Here is a 24,232-nt window from a genome sequence, read left to right on the forward strand (position 1 = left end):
ATCAAAGAGCCTCGGACACCGCAGTGTTTGTCGACCGATAAAGGAGAAAGAACCTAATGGCGTCATGGGCCTTGAATGATGTGTTCGGTAGCCCAGTTCGCTTAAGAGCCCATCACCTTTAAAGCCCAACTTCTGCGTTGTCGGCCCAACAGCAAAAGCAAAGCCCACCTTCTTCGTTCTCTCCTACTCTCGTGCCCTAGCCCCCCCCCCCCTCTCTCTCTCTGTCGCTCTCGCGCTCGCTCTACACACGTGATCAATTGAGATGGTTTCAGTTCCATCTCGGAAAGAGCGAAATTTGATTTCGAGCTCGTTGTCGCGTGCTTGCGGATATGCGTGCAGCCCCAAGCTCAGGAAGCCGACCACAAGGTAACGTAATTTTACCGCTTGCGCGCACCACGTGCTTGAAGAAATGCCCGTTTGTCTGTAACTCATGTTTTCTGAGCCGTGACGCCCCTCCTTTTGTTTCCTTTCTATTTCTTTTCGGGTTTGCGAATGAAGCCTCGTTTTATTCCTTTGCCAACCCGAGTTTCAGTCTCTTCCTTTCAAATGAAATGATTCTGGTCATTGTTGTAGTTTAAAGTGAGAACCTTTAAGCAGCCATGGCTACACCCAAGACGAGGGCAAGCAGTTTCTCGAGGAACATACCATCTACAGCTGCGTCTCAGGTGCCAGGAGTGAAGAGTGGGCCGAATGGGACTCTCTTTTTATCTTCCGGGATATCAGACCTTGACAGTGAGTTCTCTCTTCTATGTCATTTTTTCGGTATTGCACTGACAGTGTTGTGGTGTGTCCTCATAATGTCTAATTTTCGCTTGTGGTCAAAACTCTCAGAAATATTAGGGGGTGGCTTTCCTCTTGGAAGTTTGGTTGTTGTCATGGAAGACCCAGAGGCACCTCATCATATGCTTTTGTTGAGGAATTTTATGTCTCAAGGACTTGTTCACAATCAACCACTTTTGTACGCAAGTCCTGCCAAAGACCCAAGAGGGTTTCTGGGTACTTTGCCTAGTCCTGTGTCGTCTAAAGATGATAAGTCGCTCGACCGTGATTCAGAACAGGTGCCCCCTTTCTTGCCATTTGATAACTGACATGGCTCGAAATGAGGTTGTTCACTGAGCTACTTCATCTAAATTTTTCAGGAGAAAGGCTTGCGGATCGCTTGGCAGTACAAAAAGTATTTTGGAGAAAATCAGCAGAATTCAAATAGCCAAAGAGGTAAAATCATACTTTTTGGCTGTTCATATCTTATTATTGGTCAGGGCTAGACTAAGATTGTGATTCACCACTTACTTTGAAATGAACCATTTCTCGATTCTTGATTTGATCTCCTGGTACTGTGGCTTCTTCACATAATTTCGATTTCTTTATGAAAATCAAGTGATGGATATCAATTCCTTACCATAGTCCTCGCTAAGTTGAAGAAGTAGAAGATTATAGTTTTGGCTGTATAGTAATCAGCCTTTCTTTGCAATCTACCACGTGGAACCTAATGAAACATGATGTCATTAGCTATTCAATTGCAAGATGCTCCTTTTTGTGGCACGGCCCCTAGCCAATAGGTGACTAATTACATGAGTCCCTAGATTTAGAATTTTACAAAAATTGTATCTTTTTTATCGGACATAGAAGTTAAATAATGGTGCTGTTTGATTATGTTGAAGAAAGAATAACTTAATCAGCCGGAGATAGATTGTTGAGAGTTCATTATGCTGTAGCCATGCAGATAACAAGTTCGAGTACTGCAATGAGTTTGATTTGCGGAAGCCCGTACAAAGGCAGTTTCTCAGTGGACAACGCATAGAGTGTATAAGCACTCAAGATTCTCCAGATCTTGCTGCTCTCCATGATCGTTGTGCATCATTTCTAAAACAGTTTTTGAAGTACGTTTCCAAGTACTCTTATATATGCGTTTGTTTTTCAGGCCACAGTCGATCTATGTTTCATCCTTAAAGTTGGTTCATTTGAGTTAGTCTATTTCTAGCATTCTGTGTCTCAAAACTGGAATCGAACTGTTTGAAGCAGTTTTACCTTTTTAAATCATCATGTTTGTGCGTGTTCTTCTACCAAAGCTTGGAATTCTCATGGTTATTGAATTTTTTCCTACAGAACTGATGGCAACATTTCCGGTGCTGGCCGCATTGCAATTCAATCTTTTTGTGCCCCACAATGTACATATTTTGAGCAGGTTAGTCAGAATTCAGAAGTTGTTCAGGACGGCCTTCATAGATTCCAGGACAACTTTGGTCTATTTGTTTACATTGTTTTATGAAGCTGTCCTGCCTTTGCCCTGTTTTCTCCAAAACTGTCTAATGCTATGCTTATCAATGTTTCTCTTCCAGGAGTGGCGTGTTCTTTCATTCATAAGATCACTGAGAAGCATGATTAGGTCTTCGAATGCAGTTGTAATTCTTTCCTTCCCGCCGTCCCTACTTTCCCTTTCTTTCTCTAAAAGATTGCAGCATATGGCAGACACATTGCTGTCAGTCAGAGCAATCCCAGGTTTATCTTATGTTCTTGCCTCTCCTCTCCTGCTAGTTTTAATCTAATTAAAGATGGGGATTAGATAAGGTACTCGTACTCTCCCACTTCTTTCCAAATTTGGTTTAATTTACTTCGAAGGTAAAATTGATTTTGTTGATAATATGAGGAATTAAAATCAGACTTATAAGCAAGTTGAAGAAACAATGTTTTGTCACTGAATGCTTATTTTGACAAATGCTTTTCCAGATGAGGACAAAGACTTGGCAAAACTTCTCACAGGCTACCAAGACATGATTGGACTTCTCAGTGTACACAAAGTAGCACGTATTAATACACAGGTATCAAACAACTTCTCCTGTCGTGTATATTGTTACTTTGCGAGATATGTATTCAATTATATTGTATGCACTTAAGGACACGACGATATATTGGTTGGGGTTAAGCATGCATTGAACAAACCTAGATGATGATTTTGTAAAGGAGTAGTACATGTCAAAATTTTGACTACTAACCTTTTGCTATTTAGAATTTACAGGTACATCTCTTTTCTTCATACTTCGTCAGGATTTGGGGGATTGTATATCTTCTCCTTCCGTTGATTTCTGTGCATTGTCACTCTGGAATACCTGTGATGCATTGATATTCATGTTCTATAGTTACATTCTTTGATAAAGTTATACTGAGTACACAAAAAATGTATATTGTTTGATGAATAACACCTGGAAAATTAGTTTAGCCAACTATGGCTATGCTACTCTCTTTCTTTAGCTGTTTTTCGTTCTTTTTATGCTTTCTAATGATGTTGAGAGTACTTACCATGATTATAAGCTCCCAGGACCTAGTTAATCCATTCGTGTTGCCACATTTATTTCCTTCTCTCCCTTTTTATAAGCATGTAACGTGCATATTAATTATTCAGGTTCCTGTCATTCTTGAGGCGGCGACATTTTCCATGAAATTGCAAAAGCGCAAGTTTTTGGTGCTTGAATGTCTGAATCAAGCTCCAGTTGATGGTTCAAGTGGCACGTCCTATGCTACTTCCGGGAGCTGCTCTGGTTCTTCTAAGGGCAGGTCCCTTGACTTTTAGCCTGTATTAGCTCTTAGAGAAGCCACATAATGTCGAGAGATTGGCGGAATTTTTGTGTCTTGGAAGCAAAGACGTCCATTTTACGTGGCTAGAGTTAATTCTATTTACATCTCACATACTATTATTTTATGGCATCCGAAGATGGATGAACTCCTCTCACCAAAACACCCAGGATGGATATTTCGAGACTCAGTGTTTATCAGTGGATTATGCTATTCGAAAAAAATGAACAGAATCTTTATTGTGCCCTCAAACATTCTAGCTATAACTTATTTCTCAACGAGTGCTTTACGTCATATGCATCTTGATGATAGAGCGAGAAAAAATGTACATTTTACTCTGTAGATTGTGGTCTCTGTAATTCATTCAACCCGAAGAGTGCATTTGCAAGTTGTAATGCTATCAAATCTTTCCATGGCAGAGAAATTTTCGTATTTTTCACCTTTTTCTTGTTAGAAGGGCGACCGAACCTTGATTGACCAAAGAAAACCGGCAAACTGCACGATCTGGTGATCAAATTTTTGCTGGGAATCATCAGCTTTATAATGTTTTAATAACGGCTCACGCTTTTTTATTGATATTTTTTATGGTTATGCCGATCATAAAGGGTGGATCTGGTAATTGGTCTGTTGCTTTGGCTACGCAGGTAGGTAATGTTCTTCTACTAGCCCCACTAGGCTTAAAACTCTCAAACAAACCAGATAGCAACGACATTTGATTTCTGCATCAGACATCAACTAGTATCATAATTTCATGCACGCTGTATTTCCTGTCGGCTTGTCATTATCGCCAAACTTCGAACCATTTGCAGACGAAGAAGACCGTGCTGAGTCATGGGTAGAGTGGCCTCCCATCCCCAAAAAATTTTCTTCTCTTTCGTCACCGATATCATGAATGTGGCCATATCCAGCATCTGACTCACTAATGGACATGTCATCTTTGGAACCATCCTCAGATTCAGTTTCAGATAGATCTGAAAAATCACTATCCAACGGCGAGTAGTCTCTTGAAATGCTGTCGTCTGTCACGCATTGCCTTTCTCTCTTCGAGCTATCAACTTCCTTGGATCCGATTGTACCGTTTACCGGACTGTCCAAGATTGCTATGGGATTCCTGCTGTTTGGGTCTCCATAGAGTGCTGTGTGCCTGTAGTAAAGCTCCAGTTCCTTCTCTGCAATAGCAATGAAGCGTCTCACAGACTCAAGCGACTGCTCATACTTAGATTTTTCAAGAGCCTGCAAAGAGGACAAAGGCTCGGTTACCACCAGAGTATAGAATCAATATCACCAGGCAATAATTATTTAAACGTAAGACAAAGTTAGCACTTCTCTTAGGATGGGCTCAAAATCATGTACTTCGTTATAGTTTTATAAGATAAGAATGAATACTAGGTTGCAACGACTCTTCTGCTTTTTCTTAATGGAGTGAAAACGACTTCATGGTAAGCCACAAGATGGAACAACTGATGATATTCCAGAAATAAGTAAAACATACAAAACGTGCTCGAAGGTACTCTCCTAGACCAAACAAGCATCCTGACTTCTATATAAGCGAGAATGCTTGCAAGTACGCCTGCTTGACTCTTTTTTTTTTCCGGTCAAAACGCCTGCTAGATACATAATTGGTAATGGAAGTGATAAGGCTACCAAGTATTGCGCAGAATATATCAAACAAACATCTAAATCAAGCTCAGAAAACTTAATAGAGTTCCTAATACGGACTTTTACACTATAGAGTCCTCTAGGTAGCTTCATAATGAGCTTTAGATGGGTTTTTTGGTATGGTTAGCCGCTAGAGCCACACTACTTTCCGGATTCCATGGTTAGCATATAGCCGAAAAAAAAGAGTGCCAAATCACTAAAAATCATTCCGAAACTGATATCATTCTGTCTGCTACTTCCCTAGTATATACCGGAAACTTCACTGTAACTGTAGCGTGATCAATTTGTGACCTCTCCCAATGTTTAAAAACCTAATGTCCATCACGTTTTAGTTTCTCTCAACCATTGGTCTCGCTTTTCCTTTGTATCAGACAATTATTATTCCAACAGCTACTTTGTGCCAGCATATCACACGCTTTTGCTTGCAACAGAAGGATTACATCATGTACGATAATATATTTCATCATTTTCAATATTGTAACACCACTAAACTGCAGGTGAGCTTTCCAGCTCATAGGGATCGACAATTAAGAAGGAGTTGAGGTTAAGCCTTTTAGACTATTTTCCTCCAAAATGATGTGGGACAACAGTCATTATAAAACTCATATCGACTTCCAAATGAATCCTACGTAACGTTGGTAAAAATGAAGGAATACCTGGAACTGCTAAATGAGTAAATAGTGATGAAAACAGATAATGGCATCAAGAGGACCACTATAAAAACGACAAGGGACAATATACGAGTTTAGCACACACACGTCAATTACCTGTATAAGTCCAAAGGAAATGTAAAATATACAGGCAGTACAATCTCCTTATCTAAATCGCATCAAGAGAATCTTAGTGGTTGAGTTGACAATGCTCAATACAATGAAAATATACATACTAAATAAAGAGAAATATCAAAGTCAGGAGACATACCCGTTTCTTGGATAATGTATCTATAGGTGACATAATTTCTGGCTGCACGTAGTTCCTTCCCCTATAAAATATTATGGTGTCATCTCCGACAATCTGAATGGGAATCCCACCACTCAATCTGGCAATTTCCTGGGCATAGTCATGAACTTGGCCTGGCTTGCAGGGCTTGCAAATGACCTTAACAGTTTCGTGTTTCTTCCAGTGCATGTGCATATTAAGGATGACACCTCCAAATACTCCTCTTCTGCCAAGAGGCACGTAATTAGACTTTTTTTGGCCCATCTTTTTGAGAAAAAACCGTTCCTCACCAGTTAGATTGTCTGGTTCAACGACAGGACCCTGGACTTTAGGAACTTCATACCGCTTGAGCTTCTCAATCAGCAATGTTTCCTTAATTCTAGCCTGCAATTCAAAGAGAGAAAAACTATCAACTTCGAGATTATGAATTCCAATTAGCTTAAAACATGGATTAAAAAATACTTTAACAACTTCCAGAGTTGGGTCAGATGCAGTATTCATGGCTGAAACATTTGCATTGCCATGAAGAATCGCTCTTCAGAAGAGTTGACAAAACAAAGCATCAATGAGGAGACACCATGTGCAGTATGACTCAAATCTAAGCGCAATAATTGCCAAGCCATCATGCTAAACAAAGTATTAGAGGTTGTAAGAAGCGCACAGATTCACTTAATGAGGAAGCCAAAGGTGTACTAAAAAATGCTTTTCACAAAAAACCTACGAAGGTCAGAAGGATCATTGGGGAAAACTTGTGCTTGGCAAACCCATCATAATGGTCAGTAAAAAAAAAAAAGAAACCCTTCATATTCAACATTATAACTGGTTTCATAATTTTTGTAATCTTCCAAAAAGAGAGATATGCTATCCTTTCAGATAGAGCAATGTCAACTGAAAGCAGGTGAAAATGTGCCCATGGTACCACCAGAAAATTATGGGAAAGATAGTCAGGTAAATCCCAATATGCAGGAGCTTAAGTGGAATTTTCCACTTCATCTGGGAGATAAGAGTGGGAAGGAAAATGACGGGGGTGGGAGGAGAAGATATTAAGTGTTCCTTTCAATCCCTTCTAGGAAAAAAATCAATTTTTCTCAAATTTTCTTCACCCACCTCTGATTTTCTCCCCCTCCTTTCTCCCCAAAACAAAGCATTAAGGCGACAACAAATGGAGAAGAAATTACATGTTCCTTTCAATCCCTTCTCGCAAAAAAATCAATTTTTTTCAAATTTTCTACACCCACCTCTGATTTTCTCCCCCTCCTTTCTCCCCCAAACAAAGCATTAAGGCGACAACAAAAAGATATACGGAAGAAGACTTCCCAACAGGTTTCAAGACAAAATTATACTGCACAATTGCAGAAGCAAGGGGCTTATAGGTAAATGCAAAATGGATCGTAGATTTTGCTTCTATTATCCACAATTGAAGAAGTGAGGAAATTATTTATAGCAAAACAAGAAAAGGAGTTGCTTTCATTCTCATGCACCATGTTAATGTAGATTAATCACGAGTCCAAATCAGTATAAGCAGTTTCAATTGACAAGGTACTTCCAACTGATTGTCTAACAGCATGAACCAGCCAACTTTGGAGTGCATGCCCACAAAATATAGCCACAACAAATATAAAAGCCAGAAATAGAACCAAATCGTGACAGCTCACCTTATCAAGCTTGTACTTGATCCTTTCCTCTGCATTTGCAAATTTTTGCTTCCTCTTCTTCCCAAGACGCCTTGGATCCTTCTTGTTGGCTGCCTTTCGCTTCTCTTTCTCTCTCTTCTTCTGTAGCTGGAACCTCTTCTTATTTTTCCACTTCTCCTTCTTTGGAGGATCAACCTCATGTGTCTCAAACTTGGGCTTCCCTTCAGCTAAAACAAAGTTCACAGATCCGTAGCTAAAGTTTCTAAACGACCATAAAGTATTTGCCGGGTTTCCTGGAAGCAAGTGCTTAGATGAAGAGAGAATTGAGCTTCCTGATAGTAGAATTGGCCTAACAAAGTGATCCAATTGTCAACAACGAGAAAATCCAAAAAGAAAAAAGGTCATTGATATTCAAGTCTAAACAAAAGAAAATACTTGGAACTTCAACTGTACTAGTAGTTCCTTAAGTTCAGGTCCACCTAACCATCAACATCGGTCTGTATGAGACCATAGTTCACAGAAGAGCACCACAAATCTAAGAAAAGTCAGAGAATCAATTAATTAAAACTAACAGAATCAGTCTTTTCTTCTCTCTATTTTCCTGAATGCAACAAACAAGCATTTTGGAACCCACTGAAACACAAAGCTGAATGCACACTGCAAACTCAACTGCCCATCATTAACGTTTCGAAAGTCGAGCAACCCAACTGCTACAAATCATTCTATGCATTCATCAACCAATTTCCTCCCAAAATCATCAAAGAGCTCAAACCCACTACACCTACACATCCAAACACTGCCAATCAAGCCACTCAAATACCAGACTTCCATGAAGTTGCGTTGTTTTCACTTGAACCACACTAAATCAAGCTGAAAAACCAATGTTGGTAATGCATTCGCCTTTACTCCACCAAACTGGGGAGGCGAATGAGAGACTTGTACAATCGTTAGGCACAGATTTGATACCTCTAAGTTTGAGGCAGTGGGTTCACGCATCAATCAAACTCACAAATGAACCATCGCCCGAAGCAGTATTAACACATGGGCATTCTATTAGCTCAAGTAGTGTGAGAAAACTGATACTTTTCACTCGCTACATAAAAGAAGAGAAAGCTTAGCTCCTCTAAGGTACCTCGAGGAGCCACCCACTTCCTTCGATTCATCGCCATATCACAGAGAGAGAGAGAGAGTACCTGAAGGAGCAGGCTGAAGCAGGAGATGATCTGAGAAGAGAAGAAGCTCTGAGCAAATTGCGCAACCACGCGCTCGCCATCACGCCATTTCACTTTTCAGAGAGAGAGAAGAGGCGCTAATAACACTAGCTCTCCAAATGTTCGATTATTTGCGTCGATTAATGTTAGTTCCGGTTGCACGTCCGACCGTATTTCGGCAAAAGGAAAAAGGGAAAAAAGAAAAAAGGGAAGTGATGAAATAGATGGTCCGTGAATTTTGATTCAACGTGTAATGCGATTCATAAACTTTTGATTTACTTAATGTAATCTACGAACTTTAACTCAATATGCAATGGCGTCTCTAAACTTCTAATTTGTTCAATACAATTTTTAAAATTTTGGTAAATGTTCAAATAAGTCTTTGGATTATATAAAAATATCAAAATCCTTTTATTAATGTAAGTTCATGGACAATATTGAACATTTTCATACACCCCATACACGAGCTTAAGCACGTACCAAAAATTTAGAGGTCACGTTTAACGAGTTAAAAATTTAAAGATCAAAATTCGTAAATTATTTATATCGTTTTCTCACGAAGAAAAATAAGAGCATATTCCTATTAATTTAAATTTATTCTGAATTATTGGAGATCATTATGCTCGCATATATCTCTTCGGATTAGAGATAATATATTTTTAATTCCAAATTTCGCTAGGAGAAATTTCACAAGACATCGACAACAAGAAGCATTTGGTCGGCACGGACCCAAAAACGCAAGCTAAGACCGTGCGCTACAAGTCATAATCCCGCGGTCTCCATTCATTTGGATACCGATTATTTCGAAGTTCTCAATATCCAAGTATTGTATTTAGACCTAACAAACGGGCTTGTCAAGATGGGTCATAGATGTATTTCTTAACTCATATTTGATGGGTTAAGTTGCTATAAGAGTTAGTTATATTTAGTACATTGGCGTAATATCATAAAAGATCAAAACATGATGTTAAATGGATTCATAGCTTACTTAGACACAATCTACGTCCGATGACTCTCTCTCGCTCTCGTTCGAGCTCACGCTACTTTAATTTGGGATGAGGTGATTGTGTTAAATATGAAAATGTTTTAGCAATATGAATCCAGTTTTATATAAGTTGGTCCGATATGTGTTACTATATTTGTATTGCATGAAAATGAGTGAAAATGAGTAGTGGATCAATTTGGGTCTGATCATTTTTAATTTGACTCACCTGTTTAACGGGTTTGTTATCAACCAATTGACCCATCTAAGGCCACTTGGGGCGGAGAAGCTTGAAATCCAATTTGGGTGGATTCGGCCGGGCACCAAGCTAGGCAACACATGAGAGCGGGGTTAGTCTAATTTTCGAGCTTTAACACCCAAAAATTCAAGGGGCTAGGATTAGATAAGAATTATCGATTTCTCAACATGATCATTTATAAATACACAAGTAAGAACTCATGTCCTTTTCGTAAAACATAAAATTAAGCTTTTTTTTTTATTGAAATACTATGCGATGATTAACTTTTGATTACTTGAGAAATGATGAAACTTCATAAAGTAAACATGAAATACTCCATCAACAAAATTTAGTTCAATGTTACTCTTTTATAATTTTCGTTTCAGTTATAAATATATTTTTTAATTACATCATTTTTTATGTAGAGATTAAGATACAATGAGGTGTCCTTTCCTACATGTAATTATGATATTAAAGTTTTAATTAAAACCTTTAAGCTAAAGGAAGTTGAAAAATTTTGCTCACTCTGTTCCCCATCAGGGTCCGGTCGGGTCGGGTCCGAACCGAACAGAACCCGAGAGGTTCAAATCTGGAGTGAGCTAGTCCCACAACAGTTCACACGCGTCGAAACGTCATCAGCCTGACCAAACCGGTTGACTTCTTCTCTCAAACACTGACCAATGGATGCCCGCCACGTGTGTGTAGATGAGTCCCCATATTTGCTACGTGAACCCTCCTCCTCCTCCCTCTTTCGCTTGCTCGCTGGCGCGTTGATACGGACGGTGGCCATGCCCCCCACCTCAACGATCGTTCAACCAGGAATTTGAAGATCGGTATATATACCCAGTGAGTTCGAGTAGTAATTTGGATTTCATCTTGGATATCTGTGTTGAGCTGATTGCGAAAATAGATTCTTTGTGGCAATTGATTGCCCGTTTAATTCGAAAAGCTTCTAAAGGTTCTATTTTTCTGGTTGGCTTTGTTGTTATGGGAGCTCTGTTGTGGTTCTTGGGGCATGGGCTTGGAGTTACCAGTCCTCAGAGACCAAAGTTGTGTTGCTTCATGAAGTGTGACATGAACAAGAAGCCTAAATCCATGAAATTTCTTGAATTTAGGTTTTCCTATCCTTTTGAATGGGGGGTTAGTTCAAATAAATCTCACTGGGGAAGGGTTGTTCTATACCCCCTTTTCTCTTTCAAAGTTAAGTCGATTAAGGGGATCATGGCGATGCGGGTATGGTCAAGTTCTTTGTCTTGTGTGTGCGCAATGTCGTTTCAGCCTTGTTCAGGTATCTGTGCCTGTCAAGAAGGGTGTGAATGTCGAGAAGTGAGTGAATGATGGAATTCTTTGCGGCGTTTGTCAATGCAACTTTTGTGTCTTATGTAATTTGTGTGAATTGTTGGATTACAAGATTGTTTCGATGTTTTGGCAGTGGATATGGTGGGCGATTTCCGTAGAGATGGGATGGTGAGTTCAGTTGGTGCTGAGAGTAGTAGTCGGGCAGTTGATGAGAATGAAGTGGGTGTAAGTGCTGTTGAAGGGGAGTATGAGCAGGTTGTGGAGGTAAAAATGAATGACGATCTGTTAGAGAGGGACGACATTCTGGACGCCATGCCGCCAGTATCGATGACCTCAGTAGATGAGCCCTGTGTGGGTCAGGAATTCGACTCTGAAGCGGCCGCACATGGGTTTTATAATGCATATGCTACCCGGGTAGGATTTATAATTCGGGTGAGCAAACTCTCTCGGTCGAGGCGTGATGGATCGGCTATTGGTCGGGCTTTCGTTTGCAACAAAGAGGGTTACAGGATGCCAGATAAACGCGAGAAGATTGTCAGGCAAAGGGCTGAGACGAGAGTCGGTTGTAGGGCCATGATGCTGGTGCGGAAAATACATACAGGCAAATGGGTCGTCACAAAGTTTGTGAAGGAACATACTCATAACTTGTCACCTGGCAAAGGCCGGAGGGACTGTATTTATGATCAATATCCTGTAAGTTCTTGCTTCTTTAATATTTTAAGTCATAAATTTTTGCTCGAAGCTAATGCCACGGACCTTAGAAAAAGAGACATGAGAAAGCTAGTTAATAGTTATCCGCTTATTTTATGGTCCTCTCAAAATTGCATAGTGATTGCTCCTTTTCTTATGTATTCCACACACACACACACATGTGAGGATTGTCTGGAACATGGAGGCGCCAATCTGGTTATTAGTCAGCATTTATGGGTATCTCTGAGGTCGTTGGTTAGCATAGCAGCTGGGCTTTTGTACCCTAGCTTTCTAGGTTTGGAGAACAAAATCCTCTCCAATCAGAGTCCTCACAGTTGAAGTTTAGAAACGTGCTAACTGTTTGATGAATTTTTCTGGCATTTATTTACACGCCCTTTACTGACTAATCAGAGTCAGCTGCATACCTGTTTCATTATTATTCTGATGGGTTAGCACTTTCTTTCTACTGATGGTTTTTATCCTTTTGAAAGTGCCTTGTGGCGTATTTGTTGCTACTTTCAGTTTTATAGCTACACAGAACGATATTCTGATAGCCTACTTCTGTCAGCTAGGATCTATAGTTCCTGGCTTTAGTCAACTCGACATGTCGCAAGTCTTTGCAGTCGTCCAACAATATGTCCTCGACATATCTTTTGCCCAAAAAGAGAGTATATCTCTAGCCAATACTGATAAATTAGTCTATCCGAAAAGAAAATATCTATCAACAAGACACAGTGGTATCAATCTTGACAGTGTAACCATTCTTGTTGTAAAAAAATGAGCCCATGTATCATTCGCTCGTCTGACTTTTCCCTGAAAGTTTGTTGACATTTTGTCTTCTTTTTAGTGTTCAAACTACTTTGCTTTGTATCTCCTCTCTCTAGGAAAGCCAGCCACTTAGAGCTGACTTTGCTAATATTGATTCTACATAACAGTTCTAATTATTTGATGACGAAAATAATGCTGTAAACTTTGTGATTGTCCCAAATACTAACGGAAGCTCTGGAATTTCCATTTCTGGACATGTATTGTGTCCTTTTAACTCTAGTTTAACAGTCGGAACATCATTCTATTGCTAATAGGAATTGTAGCTGTGATGATGGGTAAGTCCCTACATGCCATCTGATGATAAATCATTTACAGAATTAAGGCATAACCAGACAAATTAATCACTTGTATCGTGATTCAGAGAAGTCCCACATTTCTGATAAAACACGGGCCAATAATTTTTGCTGCATTTAATATTATAATTTGTCCATCTCAGACTTCTCATTCTTGCGAAGCTATTGGGAAGTTTGTTGAACCTGTTTAACCCCTTGACTGGGAGCTTTACACGGGAGGAAGGCGGGCATTGGCTAAGAATAACAAAATTTTGTGGCTTTAGGATTACATAGGGTGAGCCAATGTGAGTTCGGATTGGAATCTCGTGCTATGTATGAGTCTATGACTTAGAGGTTGAGAAAATTCTCATGGTCTGCCATAGGCTAGAAAACAATGCTTTTGCCAAAGTATTTGTGTCATGGAATTGTTCTGGTAAAACTGGTCATTTCTAAGACTTTTCTTTTGAAGGTATTGGTGTCATAATATGATCATAATAGTTGAGATGCTGTTGTCATTTGTGCTACTGTCTCATTTCTCTGTTTTTGGATTATAATGTGTATGAGTTTACTTTTTCCTTGAAAAATTATGGCCGATCTTTTGTGTACCTGAGACGTTAATGCTAGCGATTATCTACTCCTTTATACTATATGTTAAAGCTCTTGTCTTATACAATGTACATACTTCATTGTTCTTCCACAGAACGAACATGACAAAATTCGGGAGTTGTCGCAGCAGTTGGCAATAGAGAAAAAGCGAGCCGCGACGTACAAAAGGCATCTCGAACTAATCTTTGAGCACATTGAGAATCACAATGAGAGTCTGGCAAGAAAGATCCAGCACATAGTAGACAGCGTGAAGGAAATCGAAAGCAGAGAGCAGCAAAGTTAGAGATAGATTGCCGCATCTCTTCCTTTTCTTTCTCCCCCTTTTTTGATCTCTTCCATTTCCCAGTTCGAATTGTAAAATGACGGACTGCGTGGTAAAAGATGATGTGATGAAATCCTTGTCGATATGTCCAGTTTCAAATAGATCGCAGTAACCAATTCCCCCCGCGCCCCAAACCAACAAACAAACAACCTCATTTTATAGTTGGTCATGGTCCATAGCATTCATTCATGTATCCAATTGATTGTTCTATTCCGGTTCAGCTATTCCTAAGTAACAGGATTTTGGTTCTTTTGTTGTTTCATGGGTAATGAGTGCATAAAATTTCCAGCATCTATACAATCTGATCGAACGAATTCCTCTTGAATTTGAGGTTGCGCCAAGTTCACTTCAGTTCAAACGCAACCGGAATGGATACATACTTTAGTTGGTACTATTGCTTTTGGACATAGAAGGGTTGTGATATCGAAAGCCAGACATCTTACTCTATCAAATGAAGAAAAGAGGAAGAAGCAAAGGCTGGAACAAAGGAAGTGATTGTTGCTTTTGTTATGGTCTTTTTGGTTCACAAATGGAAGAAGACATGAATAGAATGAATAGCTATTTGACGATCAGAGGATACAACATAATTTCTAATAGATTTTCCCTAGCTTAATTGGCTCTATGAATTAAATATTACTCATCATAATTGGCAAGCGATAATTTTGGAATAACATGGCATATTCAAAATGATTTTTCGTCGTCTTTTATTTACATGGTTATTAAAGCCTCATTTTATCAAATATGGCAAATGTTATTTTACAAAAGTGTAAATTACAAAGACGTATAATTCATCGATAAGAATTTAATAATGAGTTGTGATGTTTCTAGATTGAAACTATGAGTGAATTACTGATTTATGAATTACTTGCAATAATGTGAAGTGAAAATAAAGATGCAAATAAATTTCCAAATTGGGAGACTAATAAGGGGTTTTTGGCAGCTCCTCCTTCGGAAGGGAAAGAACAGGGCTTTTGCTTTGAATTCAGACCGCACACCGAAACCTGAAACGACACACCAAACTCTCGACCGCCACTCTCTCCAGCGAAGGTACTCTCTCTCTCTCTCTCATCCACTGTAATTCGTTTTTAGTTGAATGAAAACCTGCTGAAAGATGCGATCTTTTGAGGCCATTTTGCCTCAGTCTTTGAAGGTTGAGCTGAGTACTGTCGGGGTCCATATTATGAAACAATCTTTCGATATAGGATTAATATAATGCATACACGGTCCGGCTCTTCTCTAGAATCATGGGTGGCTCTTGGTTTTTGAGTTCGTTTGTCAGAGAGATTAGTTAGTCATGTATCCATCTTTAACTATTGTTGTTTCTGCTACGGACGAGAGGAAAAGATTAGTTTTTCATTTTCTTATTTCTTCAGCTGAAATCTAGAGTTGATTATGTACATTTGTTCTGCAACTTGAGTTTGTAGCGTGAAATCTAGGCAAACAAAATAACCTACGTATTGTAATTTCTGTAATTATTTGGGATGCTCTTGGTATACGTGAAGATAGAAAAATTTTCAGTGTCAAATGGTTTTTTCCCCCGGGGTGTCTCAGAAATTACTTGGAAAAGCTCCATCTTTTAACTGGTGGTTGAAAAGTCTGTGATTTGAACCTGTGTGCAGTCCCAGACTTGTCACCAGAGCTTCTTAAAGATGTTGGTGATATAGCATTTATGGGTATTCTCATTTTGACATCTATCAAGCTAAAGTTAATCGTGCAATGGAGATGAATCGATATTCGTTAGTGTGCTTACAGTTCTGTTTCTGTTCCTTCTTTATCATTTCAAGCTGCTGCTGCATCATGATTGTTTTCTGTGATCACGTTTGTTTCCCTGTTTCTGCTTGATGTTTCTTCTGTGTTACATAAATTGCCGTGTAGGGCTTCTGTTTGATTTATTTTCCTAGTTGGCTGGATCAACATGCTGTCTTCTACTCTGTTGATTCGGCCCCAGTGTTGCATTCTTCAATCTTTTTTGACTTGCTGAACAGGTAGCTCTTCAAAAGTGTTGCTTTACCTCTTGCATCTTATCAAATTAGGTGCTTTGATTTTGTCTGTAAATCTTTCCGTGGAGTATTGACCATGCCCCAGAGTTTCAATTGTTGATTGAATAGTAATGCCCTTGTTTTCTGGTTTTTCATTTTTGGTTTTTTCTATGAGATTCAACCATTCTCACATGTTACGTCTGTCTTCCAACAATTTGGTCCTCATAGTCAGTATCTACTCTTCATAGCTATCGCTTTAGTACATAAGGACTATATGCCAGGCTATTGAAAGCCAGTACGTTCATTCTCTCTTTCTTAGTTTCTTGTATGTGTGGGTGGCTGCTATTGTTGGTGCCTTTTTCTTTGCATCAACAACAAGTGATACATGCGGAATAGCTGCACACCTGGAGTATCCTTGTCCCTCCACATTCCCAACCTGCTCTTTGCCTAACCTTTTTTTTCCTATTTACTTCAGTTTGTTAAGGATTTGAAACTGAACAGAGAACAGACCTCCAAACATGAAGAAAATGATGGCCCTTGGTTTTGAGGGGTCAGCCAACAAGATTGGCATTGGGGTGGTCACTCTTGATGGTGATATTTTGTCTAATCCTCGTCATACCTACATCACTCCTCCTGGACAAGGCTTTCTTCCACGAGAAACCGCTCAGCACCATCTCCAGCATGTACTTCCTTTGGTCAAAGAAGCTCTAAAAACCGCCCAAGTGACTCCTGATGACATTGACTGTCTTTGTTACACAAAGGGTCCAGGCATGGGAGCCCCTCTGCAAGTTTCTGCTATTGTCATAAGGATTCTTTCACAGCTGTGGAAGAAACCGATTGTTGCTGTTAATCATTGTGTGGCACATATTGAAATGGGCAGGATTGTCACTGGTGCTGATGATCCCGTTGTGTTGTATGTAAGTGGTGGAAATACACAGGTCATTGCCTACAGTGAGGGAAGGTATCGAATTTTTGGAGAGACTATTGATATTGCTATTGGAAACTGCTTGGACAGATTTGCTAGAGTCTTGACGCTGTCCAACGATCCTAGCCCTGGATACAACATTGAGCAGGTATGTCACCAGGAATGCACATGAAGATCTCTAGTTTGTGCATCCTACTTTAAGTTGGACTTGTGGACTTTTGCTGTACTTCAGTTATTTCATGGATTTTTGGGTTTAGTCAATTTTCGTGCCATGTTTCCGGTGTTTTTCTGTTCACTATGCATATAATCTGTTAGAAATGCTATAATTACACTCACATTTGACTTTGGCCTTGCACCACATGCTAGTATTATATGTCTGTAAAATTTATGACCTGGAATGCTGTATGTCTGATGCCAGTATTTTGCAGAGAGAATACTTCGCTAGAGTGTGGGCTTTAGAAAAGATCGAACCAGAAATGAGTGTCTTTGAGAACCAGTTAGTGTGGCTTTAATTGAGGATAAGATGAGAGAAGTTAATTTTAGATCATTTGAACACATGGGAAGATAACAATGTAGAAGCTCTAGTGAGACGGTGGAAACATCTTACAAAATGTGGAAGGAAGCTTTAAGAAAGATCTCAAGCATTTGGATCTCATTCAAGACTCGATGTTGAATGAAATGTGGCATTATAAGCTAATCCTAATAGAGGGCTGCAACTGGTAGAGAAAGGGTCTTGTCATAGTGATTCTTTGTGAACGTTATTGTGTGATTTTGGTGGGTATTACTTGCGTACCATGGTTCATAATTTTGTCTGCATCATTCCCATTATTGAGTTAGGATCCTGCTCTATTCGCCCAATTTTGCGGATTTGTTGATTATCTTGATTTGCCTCCTCTAAAACGGGTGTAGTGTTGCTTTCTCACCGAACCCTTTCAAATCATGAGAATGGAAGTACTTTCTTCCTCCTGTTGACTGATATGCCTCTAATCTCTACCAGCTTGCCAAGAAGGGAGAAAAATTCATCGATCTTCCTTATGTTGTCAAAGGGATGGATGTATCTTTCAGCGGAATCTTAAGCTTTATCGAAGCTACTGCTGAAGAAAAGCTTAAAAATAACGAGTGCACCCCAGCCGATTTGTGCTACTCTCTACAGGTAAATTGGACTTGCATCCATCTTCAAAAATCAGTAGTTTTTACTAAGCTTAACTGCAGCTCTGGAGAGTCAGACCTTTACTCCTTTGTTCTGACAAATATTCTAGCGGCAGTTGAAGTCTTCCTTGATGCTTAATGCCGCAGGAAACGCTTTTTGCAATGCTTGTGGAAATCACGGAGCGGGCAATGGCACATTGCGACAAGAATGACATTCTGATTGTTGGCGGCGTGGGTTGTAACGAGCGGTTGCAAGAGATGATGAGAGTTATGTGCTCAGAGCGAGGCGGCAAATTGTACGCAACCGACGATAGGTACTGCATCGACAACGGCGCTATGATCGCATACACCGGGCTCCTCGCATATGCTCACGGGACATCGACTCCACTGGAGGAGTCGACTTTCACCCAAAGGTTCCGCACGGACGAGGTGCACGCGATCTGGAGGGAGAAGGAGGAATCAAAGAAAGCGAATGGCACTGCAGAGTAGATGGAAGTTCCTGGATTAGTTTCACACAGACGTATTTAGCAGAAGAGACTAAAACTAGGCCTTCATTACAGAGAGATATGCAGGATGTTTACTTCAGATTGTTGCATTTGCGTGATAAACAATTATTCATTTTGGCTGGTAATTACACCAAATTGTAGTCATTTCTTTTTCTTCCTCGGAACGTTACTGACATTGTCATCTGAGTCTTGGAGGAGCAAAAATAACTAAATGCCATTTGGGAGGTAATGGCCCCACAAACACTGCCTAAATACACTCGCACAAAAACATGAAAATACGTGTTGTTAATCAGTTTACCATGGCTATACAAGCAATTATCAAAGAAATTAAAGGCTTGTTTCGCGAAAAATAATTGAATTGAAAAAAAATTTCATAAAAATAAGTACTTATAATGCTTGAAACATTTAGTCAACGAAAAATATTTTTGTTATCAATAATTTATGTCTGCAAATTTTCTTGGAGGGTGAACGTTCGTTATTTTTATAAACAATAAAAGCGATCATTATTTTGATAAGCAATAAAAGTAATCATTTTTAATATGTTTATCAATTCATGCATTTTGTGTCAAAAACATTTGATAGCCCACCTTGAAGATACTACAATTCTGGCACTGATCAAGTGGATTTACGACTATAGCGAGTTTTTTAATCTGTGTGCACTGCTATTGAATAATTCAACATCCAAATTTTCAGTACAGATCAATATAGAAGTATCTAAAACTACTCCTAGAAAAAAAAGACCATTTTCAAATAATTTAACTAGGTCGTTTAACCGGCTATTTTTTTCCCCTTCGGATCATATCGAACTATAATATGCCTCTTGACCATTCATCACATGGTCATCAAGTCTAGAGGAGTCGTAATGACCGGGCTCCCGTTGGCTCCAAACTCCTGTGTTTCCATGATCAAAAGCACAATATGACTGCTCCATCACTAGATATAGCGTGTAGGATAACCACTGCCGACGCCTTGGAATCTTCCGATGGTCAATTTACTTGTACTTCTGGGCTAATGATCTCTTGCTAATTGCTTCGCAATCATTAACCATCAACCCTCGTCTAGAAGCCCTCCGATTGCTCAGGCAAGTACATTTTATGTAAAACTCACGTTGCTCTCCCGCGGCCATCTTCTGCATTCATCTGCACTTATTACATGGAGGAAAAGAGAGGAGATGAGAAGACATCGATTCTGTTTTCCTAGCAGAAGCGCCGTCGTCACGCATCCTACTAAAGGAAATAAAGACCAATGCAACTGAGGAGACGGCAAAGAGCAGGACATGGAGTGCTCGAGGAAATAGAGGACACGCTACAAGGTATGAGAATATACCAATACACCGACGCTAACTTCTCCTCATAAGGCCCGGGTCCACGGGTTCATATTTCCTAATATTGTTCACCACGGACTGAACTTTCTTTGAGAGCTGATCGTTGTGCTCCTCAACGATTTTCACAAATGCAGTTAGCTGCTCTTGATATGCTGCACACAACCTTTTCTTGTTTCGCAGCTCGGCCGTTAGTTCCTGGATTTTCTTGTCCTTTTCGTCCTGCATTAACAAAAGAAAATGCAGAGGATGACAGTTTGATTAATCATACACAAGCCATAGATGCTGCATACCTCAAGTTTATACTACCATCACTCAGATGAGTCTCGGCCAATTTAAACAAGCAGACCAACCACCACCACTGCCAATTCAAAAGTCAGTTGAATGGATATGAGTGAGACACGGACTTGGCACAGAAAAGTAACTGAACAGCTCATATAGAAAGTTGATTGGCTCTTGGCATTTTGGCTTGATTATAAGTTCCTCTTCCAGTCTATTCAATAAGTGCTCGTGCCTCAGGACCGGAAAGAAAAGCCACTTTACTAGAAATCAATATCCACCTCTCCATCGGAGGGGTTGCCGTTAAAATCTCCAAAGTACAAAGCATTGCCCCGAAGAAATATGGCATATTCAATTCAAGGTATAAAATACAAAATAATCGTAGCCCCGTTTTCTCAATAAAGAATTTATAAGTAATTGCCTAAGAAAGCAACAGAACATACTAGAATGCTTAATTCTTCAAAACATGCTCCTGAAAACTTTCTTGGTGAGATTCAATTGTTCTTAAGTTGTGCTGCCCTGCTGAGAGCCAGCATCACTCAGATAAGTAGTCAGAGACAAGAAAGATAGCAAAGACAGGATAATTTGATCAAACTGAAGAGAGGGCATGTCAATGTAACTGAATAACTGTCCAATTTTGCGTGACATAAAAGCTGGCTCATTCCATTATCAGGGAAAGGAATATAAGAAAGAAACAGAGGACGAGACAAACATCACAACTGAAGGCCATCTCATCCCCATGAGAGTTTTAAGAAATTTTCTGGTTTTCAACGCAGAAAGAAGTTAGAAAAGGTCGCACAATTTAAGCAATATAAAGAAGGCATTAATATGACTGATTGTCCTGCTAATTGCTTATGCTTCTCGTCATGTCACTTGCAGGGACGTATCCAGAGTTAGGTTTGGCAGGCCAAGTGATTGACAAAATTTAAGGATGGTTCGAACTAGCTACAGTTTGGCTTCTGACCTTTACTGCAACTTTATGTGAGTAACAATGATTTGAATGCATCAAATCTCTAGAAAGATGCATAAATACTAATATCTGAAGTTACATACAACCTATCCATTATTTCAAACATTACAAAACTGCGACTTGGGAGGTAAAAGCCCCCACAAACACTTCCTAATACATCTAATGAAATTTGACATTCGCCATATGGTTTTACACTAAAACACGGAAATAAGTATTATTAATCAGCTTACCATGACACTACACTAGCAATTATCAAAGGATTTAAAAGTAACACCTATCTATTTAAAAAATCTAGCCTTAATCGTAAGTAGAGATGCCAAAAGCACGATTATGAATCTTTTGCCTTAACTGTACTATACAGTGGCTATGCATTAGACAACAGGAATTAAGAAAAGCTGCAGAGAGGCAAAAGTCATATTCGTTCGCTTCTCAATTATAAGGCCCCGTTTTTAGCTCACAAAATCCACTTTTAAGTTGCACTGGGAACACTCTTGAAAGATGCTTCCTCGTACCAGCTTTTAAAGATTATATACAGTATCTTATAGTAAGAGGAATAAATGAAATATGCAAGTCCATCCTTATTCTTCCAATAAGAAATAGAGAGATCAAGAACACTTGGAGAATCGCAGTATCATGCATCAGATCAGTTGTGAAATAAGTAGGACAGGGAAAACTGACCATTGTTTGACGAGCTTCGCGTGGAGAGATGACGAGCGGATGGTTATGTTCCTTTACGAATTTTGTGATTACCCATTTTCCAGCTCTATCAACCTTTACATGAATCATAGCCTTGCAACCTTCCCTAGTGCTCGCTCTTGGCTTCCTAACTGGTCCAAATTTACCTCGTATACTAACACAGTAACCCTCCTTATTGCATCCAAGCCGACGAGCTAAAATCTTGCCATCTCTTTCAGAACGGCGGCAAGACATCACGCGCATTACAAATCCCACTCTTCGAGCATACTCGTCGTAAAAGATCTTGGCAGCATCTTCGGAGTCAAACCCCATACCCTCAAATGGTTCGACAATAGGATCTTCTTCGCAATCTACCAATTCCACTCCGCCAGAATTCTCAGTTGCTTCAGCTCCATCTTCTAGATCCACTGTCATGAATTATGTTTACGATTTTCCATAAGCAATACATTTGACGCCACAAAGTAGCACAGACCTTCTCATAATGGATAAGATCATAAATTAAGAACAAGAAAACTAATAAGCAAAAGATAGTGATATTCATGTCGGTCCCAATGCTGTCCAATGCCGAAGTCTGAGAAACCACTCTAGTGGTATTGAAGAAATGAATGCATCTCACAAATCACCAAATGCGACATCATGAGAAACCAAGGATTACAGCCACAGTGAACTTCCTAAGGCCTGCAAGAACAAGAAGAGCTCCTAGAGAATGTAAAGGGAATGTGGAAATTACCAGAGAGAACATAACATCCCATAAAATACCAGGCTTTTTTTATGTTTACATGGAAGACTAGCCTTCAAATTATCATGGAACAGTGTGAAAAGGATCTATAAGCCAACCCCAATTAGATAGAACGAGACTCGCTTGACTTGATCTTGAATACATGAAATCAAACCAAAAGACCATCCAAACCAAAAGACTAGACTTTAAATCATCATATCTATGCCCTGGGACTGCGCACACGGGGATCACCCAACAGAGAAAGAAACCAAAACATGTTCATCTCCGAGACTTCATCTATCACCCAGCTCACATTGATCTCTTTCTCTATAGCTGCTCACACAGAGCTTCCATGTATGCATAAGAAAACTTCAAATAGCATAAACCAATTTCCTCCTCTTTGCTACACAAAATTCAAGCATATATATCTCACAACTACTCCACAACCAAATCAGAGCAACAAGAAGCGGCATCAAACATATCAAATTCAACAACCCACATGACCCCAAGCATAACAAACATATCAAAAAGCTCGGATCTTTAAGCTGAAATCGAATGATTGGAAGCTGGAGCGAAGCTCGGTCTCGATCGACGCGAATGATTTGGCAAGAAAATGGCAGAGTAATTGATCGGTCTGAAACGAACCCAACTGAATGCCGATCGAAAGGCAATGACTTACTGCGTTCGAATTGGCTGCGATTTGACTGATCTCTTTGTACGACTCGGGGGGTACGAGAGCAGAATCCCCAGTCTCGAAAACGTGGAGAGAGTGAGTTACCACCACAACCGTCAGTGCTGCTTTAATGTGCGGCACTGCTTGGGTCGGGCCAGTCACCAGAAATGGGCCGGAACGGCCTGTCACCTTGATGGGCCATTTCGGCCCACGTGTAATGCCCGGACCGGCCCTTTTTTTTTTTTTTTTTTTACGATATATTCACTAGAAGCCTTAAAACTTGTCATCAAGGTGCAATTGAGTCTTAAAACTTATCAAATTATTTTCAATCCAGTCATTTCATTAACTTCATTTAATTTGACTAACGAAAAATATGGATATGGCTTTTTTTAATATTTTTTCTCCTATTTGGGGATGAAGTGACTAAAAAAGACGTCGTTTTGAGCCAAATTAGTTTTTCTATAGATTGGATTTTACAATCTTCATTTTATTTAATATAATCTTGTAGCTCGCATATTTTAAATTTTTTTTTAACTTTGAAACTCTTTGTTTTTCACAATAGCCAATATTGACACGTAAATTCACTCAAAACTATCGTAAAGGATTCGAAGAATGTGCAAGTGATGTTATAAGAAAATTTACCAAAAAAGTTTAAAATCTATTGTATTTTATCAGTTCAGTCATAAACCTTTCAATCTAGCCAGTTTTTTTTTACTCTTAAATCTTTTGAAATATGTCAATATAATCCATCCGGGATAATTATGGT

At 39.5% G+C, this 24,232-nt stretch overlaps 5 protein-coding genes across 14 annotated transcripts; 3 read left to right on the forward strand and 2 right to left on the reverse strand.

Moving 5' to 3' along the window:
• The first annotated feature begins 209 nt into the window (after positions 1 to 209).
• LOC115739086 (elongator complex protein 4) lies at positions 210 to 3,864 on the forward strand. 2 transcript variants are annotated; one of them, XM_030671966.2, is made up of 9 exons: positions 210 to 366; positions 574 to 732; positions 832 to 1,058; positions 1,140 to 1,215; positions 1,724 to 1,877; positions 2,104 to 2,185; positions 2,340 to 2,499; positions 2,728 to 2,819; positions 3,401 to 3,864. In XM_030671966.2, exons 2-9 carry the CDS (start codon positions 600 to 602, stop codon positions 3,566 to 3,568), a joined length of 1,092 nt encoding a protein of 363 aa, XP_030527826.1. In that variant the 5' UTR covers positions 210 to 366; positions 574 to 599; the 3' UTR covers positions 3,569 to 3,864. The 2 variants fall into 2 exon arrangements, with proteins under 2 accessions (XP_030527826.1, XP_048127212.1); XM_048271255.1 differs by having other exon boundaries at positions 216 to 397; positions 1,724 to 1,880; positions 2,107 to 2,185.
• A 252-nt stretch (positions 3,865 to 4,116) lies between these two features.
• On the reverse strand, positions 4,117 to 9,159 carry LOC115739085 (uncharacterized CRM domain-containing protein At3g25440, chloroplastic). Of its 2 annotated transcripts, XM_048271254.1 has the most exons (5): positions 8,996 to 9,159; positions 7,824 to 8,151; positions 6,151 to 6,552; positions 4,366 to 4,803; positions 4,117 to 4,316 (listed from the first exon to the last, which is right to left on the reverse strand). In XM_048271254.1, the coding sequence occupies exons 1-5, from the start codon at positions 9,073 to 9,075 to the stop codon at positions 4,302 to 4,304; spliced, it is 1,263 nt and encodes a 420-aa protein (XP_048127211.1). In that variant the 5' UTR covers positions 9,076 to 9,159; the 3' UTR covers positions 4,117 to 4,301. The 2 variants fall into 2 exon arrangements, with proteins under 2 accessions (XP_048127211.1, XP_030527824.1); XM_030671964.2 differs by having other exon boundaries at positions 4,117 to 4,803.
• A 1,806-nt stretch (positions 9,160 to 10,965) lies between these two features.
• LOC115739091 (protein FAR1-RELATED SEQUENCE 1) lies at positions 10,966 to 14,374 on the forward strand. Its single transcript, XM_030671981.2, has 3 exons — positions 10,966 to 11,066; positions 11,666 to 12,225; positions 14,023 to 14,374. Exons 2-3 carry the CDS (start codon positions 11,671 to 11,673, stop codon positions 14,209 to 14,211), a joined length of 744 nt encoding a protein of 247 aa, XP_030527841.1. The 5' UTR covers positions 10,966 to 11,066; positions 11,666 to 11,670; the 3' UTR covers positions 14,212 to 14,374.
• An 814-nt stretch (positions 14,375 to 15,188) lies between these two features.
• On the forward strand, positions 15,189 to 19,050 carry LOC115739087 (probable tRNA N6-adenosine threonylcarbamoyltransferase). 2 transcript variants are annotated; one of them, XM_048271527.1, is made up of 4 exons: positions 15,189 to 15,297; positions 16,705 to 17,302; positions 18,152 to 18,307; positions 18,451 to 19,050. In XM_048271527.1, exons 2-4 carry the CDS (start codon positions 16,748 to 16,750, stop codon positions 18,790 to 18,792), a joined length of 1,053 nt encoding a protein of 350 aa, XP_048127484.1. In that variant the 5' UTR covers positions 15,189 to 15,297; positions 16,705 to 16,747; the 3' UTR covers positions 18,793 to 19,050. The 2 variants fall into 2 exon arrangements, with proteins under 2 accessions (XP_048127484.1, XP_048127485.1); XM_048271528.1 differs by lacking the exon at positions 15,189 to 15,297 and having other exon boundaries at positions 16,697 to 17,302.
• Positions 19,051 to 19,550: 500 nt separating this feature from the next.
• Positions 19,551 to 23,568, reverse strand: LOC115739092 (protein FAR1-RELATED SEQUENCE 5). Of its 7 annotated transcripts, XM_048271627.1 has the most exons (5): positions 23,473 to 23,554; positions 22,938 to 23,196; positions 22,058 to 22,482; positions 20,136 to 20,352; positions 19,551 to 19,948 (listed from the first exon to the last, which is right to left on the reverse strand). In XM_048271627.1, coding segments are annotated over exons 2-4 (630 nt in total). In that variant the 5' UTR covers positions 22,939 to 23,196; positions 23,473 to 23,554; the 3' UTR covers positions 19,551 to 19,948; positions 20,136 to 20,148. The 7 variants fall into 7 exon arrangements, with proteins under 7 accessions (XP_048127584.1, XP_030527843.1, XP_048127583.1 ...); XM_030671983.2 differs by lacking the exon at positions 22,938 to 23,196 and having other exon boundaries at positions 23,473 to 23,568; XM_048271626.1 differs by lacking the exon at positions 23,473 to 23,554 and having other exon boundaries at positions 22,938 to 23,459.
• Positions 23,569 to 24,232: the final 664 nt, after the last annotated feature.

Source organism: Rhodamnia argentea, chromosome 10, assembly GCF_020921035.1.
Source record: "Rhodamnia argentea isolate NSW1041297 chromosome 10, ASM2092103v1, whole genome shotgun sequence".
Taxonomy (NCBI): Eukaryota; Viridiplantae; Streptophyta; class Magnoliopsida; order Myrtales; family Myrtaceae; genus Rhodamnia; species Rhodamnia argentea.

Excerpts from the sequence above, each read along its gene's own strand:
- LOC115739086 (XM_030671966.2), top strand. The coding sequence starts at position 600 with ATGGCTACACCCAAGACGAGGGCAAGCAGTTTCTCGAGGAACATACCA. Across the intron at positions 1,878-2,103 it reads TCATTTCTAAAACAGTTTTT|CAGAACTGATGGCAACATTT; the intron begins GAAGTACGTTTC and ends AATTTTTTCCTA. Across the intron at positions 2,500-2,727 it reads GTCAGTCAGAGCAATCCCAG|ATGAGGACAAAGACTTGGCA; the intron begins GTTTATCTTATG and ends ATGCTTTTCCAG.
- LOC115739092 (XM_030671986.2), bottom strand. The coding sequence starts at position 22,489 with ATGACAGTGGATCTAGAAGATGGAGCTGAAGCAACTGAGAATTCTGGC. Across the intron at positions 20,353-22,057 it reads GCGAAGCTCGTCAAACAATG|GACGAAAAGGACAAGAAAAT; the intron begins GTCAGTTTTCCC and ends TTGTTAATGCAG.
- LOC115739091 (XM_030671981.2), top strand. The coding sequence starts at position 11,671 with ATGGTGGGCGATTTCCGTAGAGATGGGATGGTGAGTTCAGTTGGTGCT. Across the intron at positions 12,226-14,022 it reads GTATTTATGATCAATATCCT|AACGAACATGACAAAATTCG; the intron begins GTAAGTTCTTGC and ends GTTCTTCCACAG.
- LOC115739085 (XM_030671964.2), bottom strand. The coding sequence starts at position 9,075 with ATGGCGAGCGCGTGGTTGCGCAATTTGCTCAGAGCTTCTTCTCTTCTC. Across the intron at positions 6,553-7,823 it reads TCAAGTACAAGCTTGATAAG|GCTAGAATTAAGGAAACATT; the intron begins GTGAGCTGTCAC and ends TTTGAATTGCAG. Across the intron at positions 4,804-6,150 it reads ATACATTATCCAAGAAACGG|GCTCTTGAAAAATCTAAGTA; the intron begins GTATGTCTCCTG and ends TCCTCTTTGCAG.
- LOC115739087 (XM_048271527.1), top strand. The coding sequence starts at position 16,748 with ATGAAGAAAATGATGGCCCTTGGTTTTGAGGGGTCAGCCAACAAGATT. Across the intron at positions 17,303-18,151 it reads CTGGATACAACATTGAGCAG|CTTGCCAAGAAGGGAGAAAA; the intron begins GTATGTCACCAG and ends AATCTCTACCAG. Across the intron at positions 18,308-18,450 it reads ATTTGTGCTACTCTCTACAG|GAAACGCTTTTTGCAATGCT; the intron begins GTAAATTGGACT and ends TTAATGCCGCAG.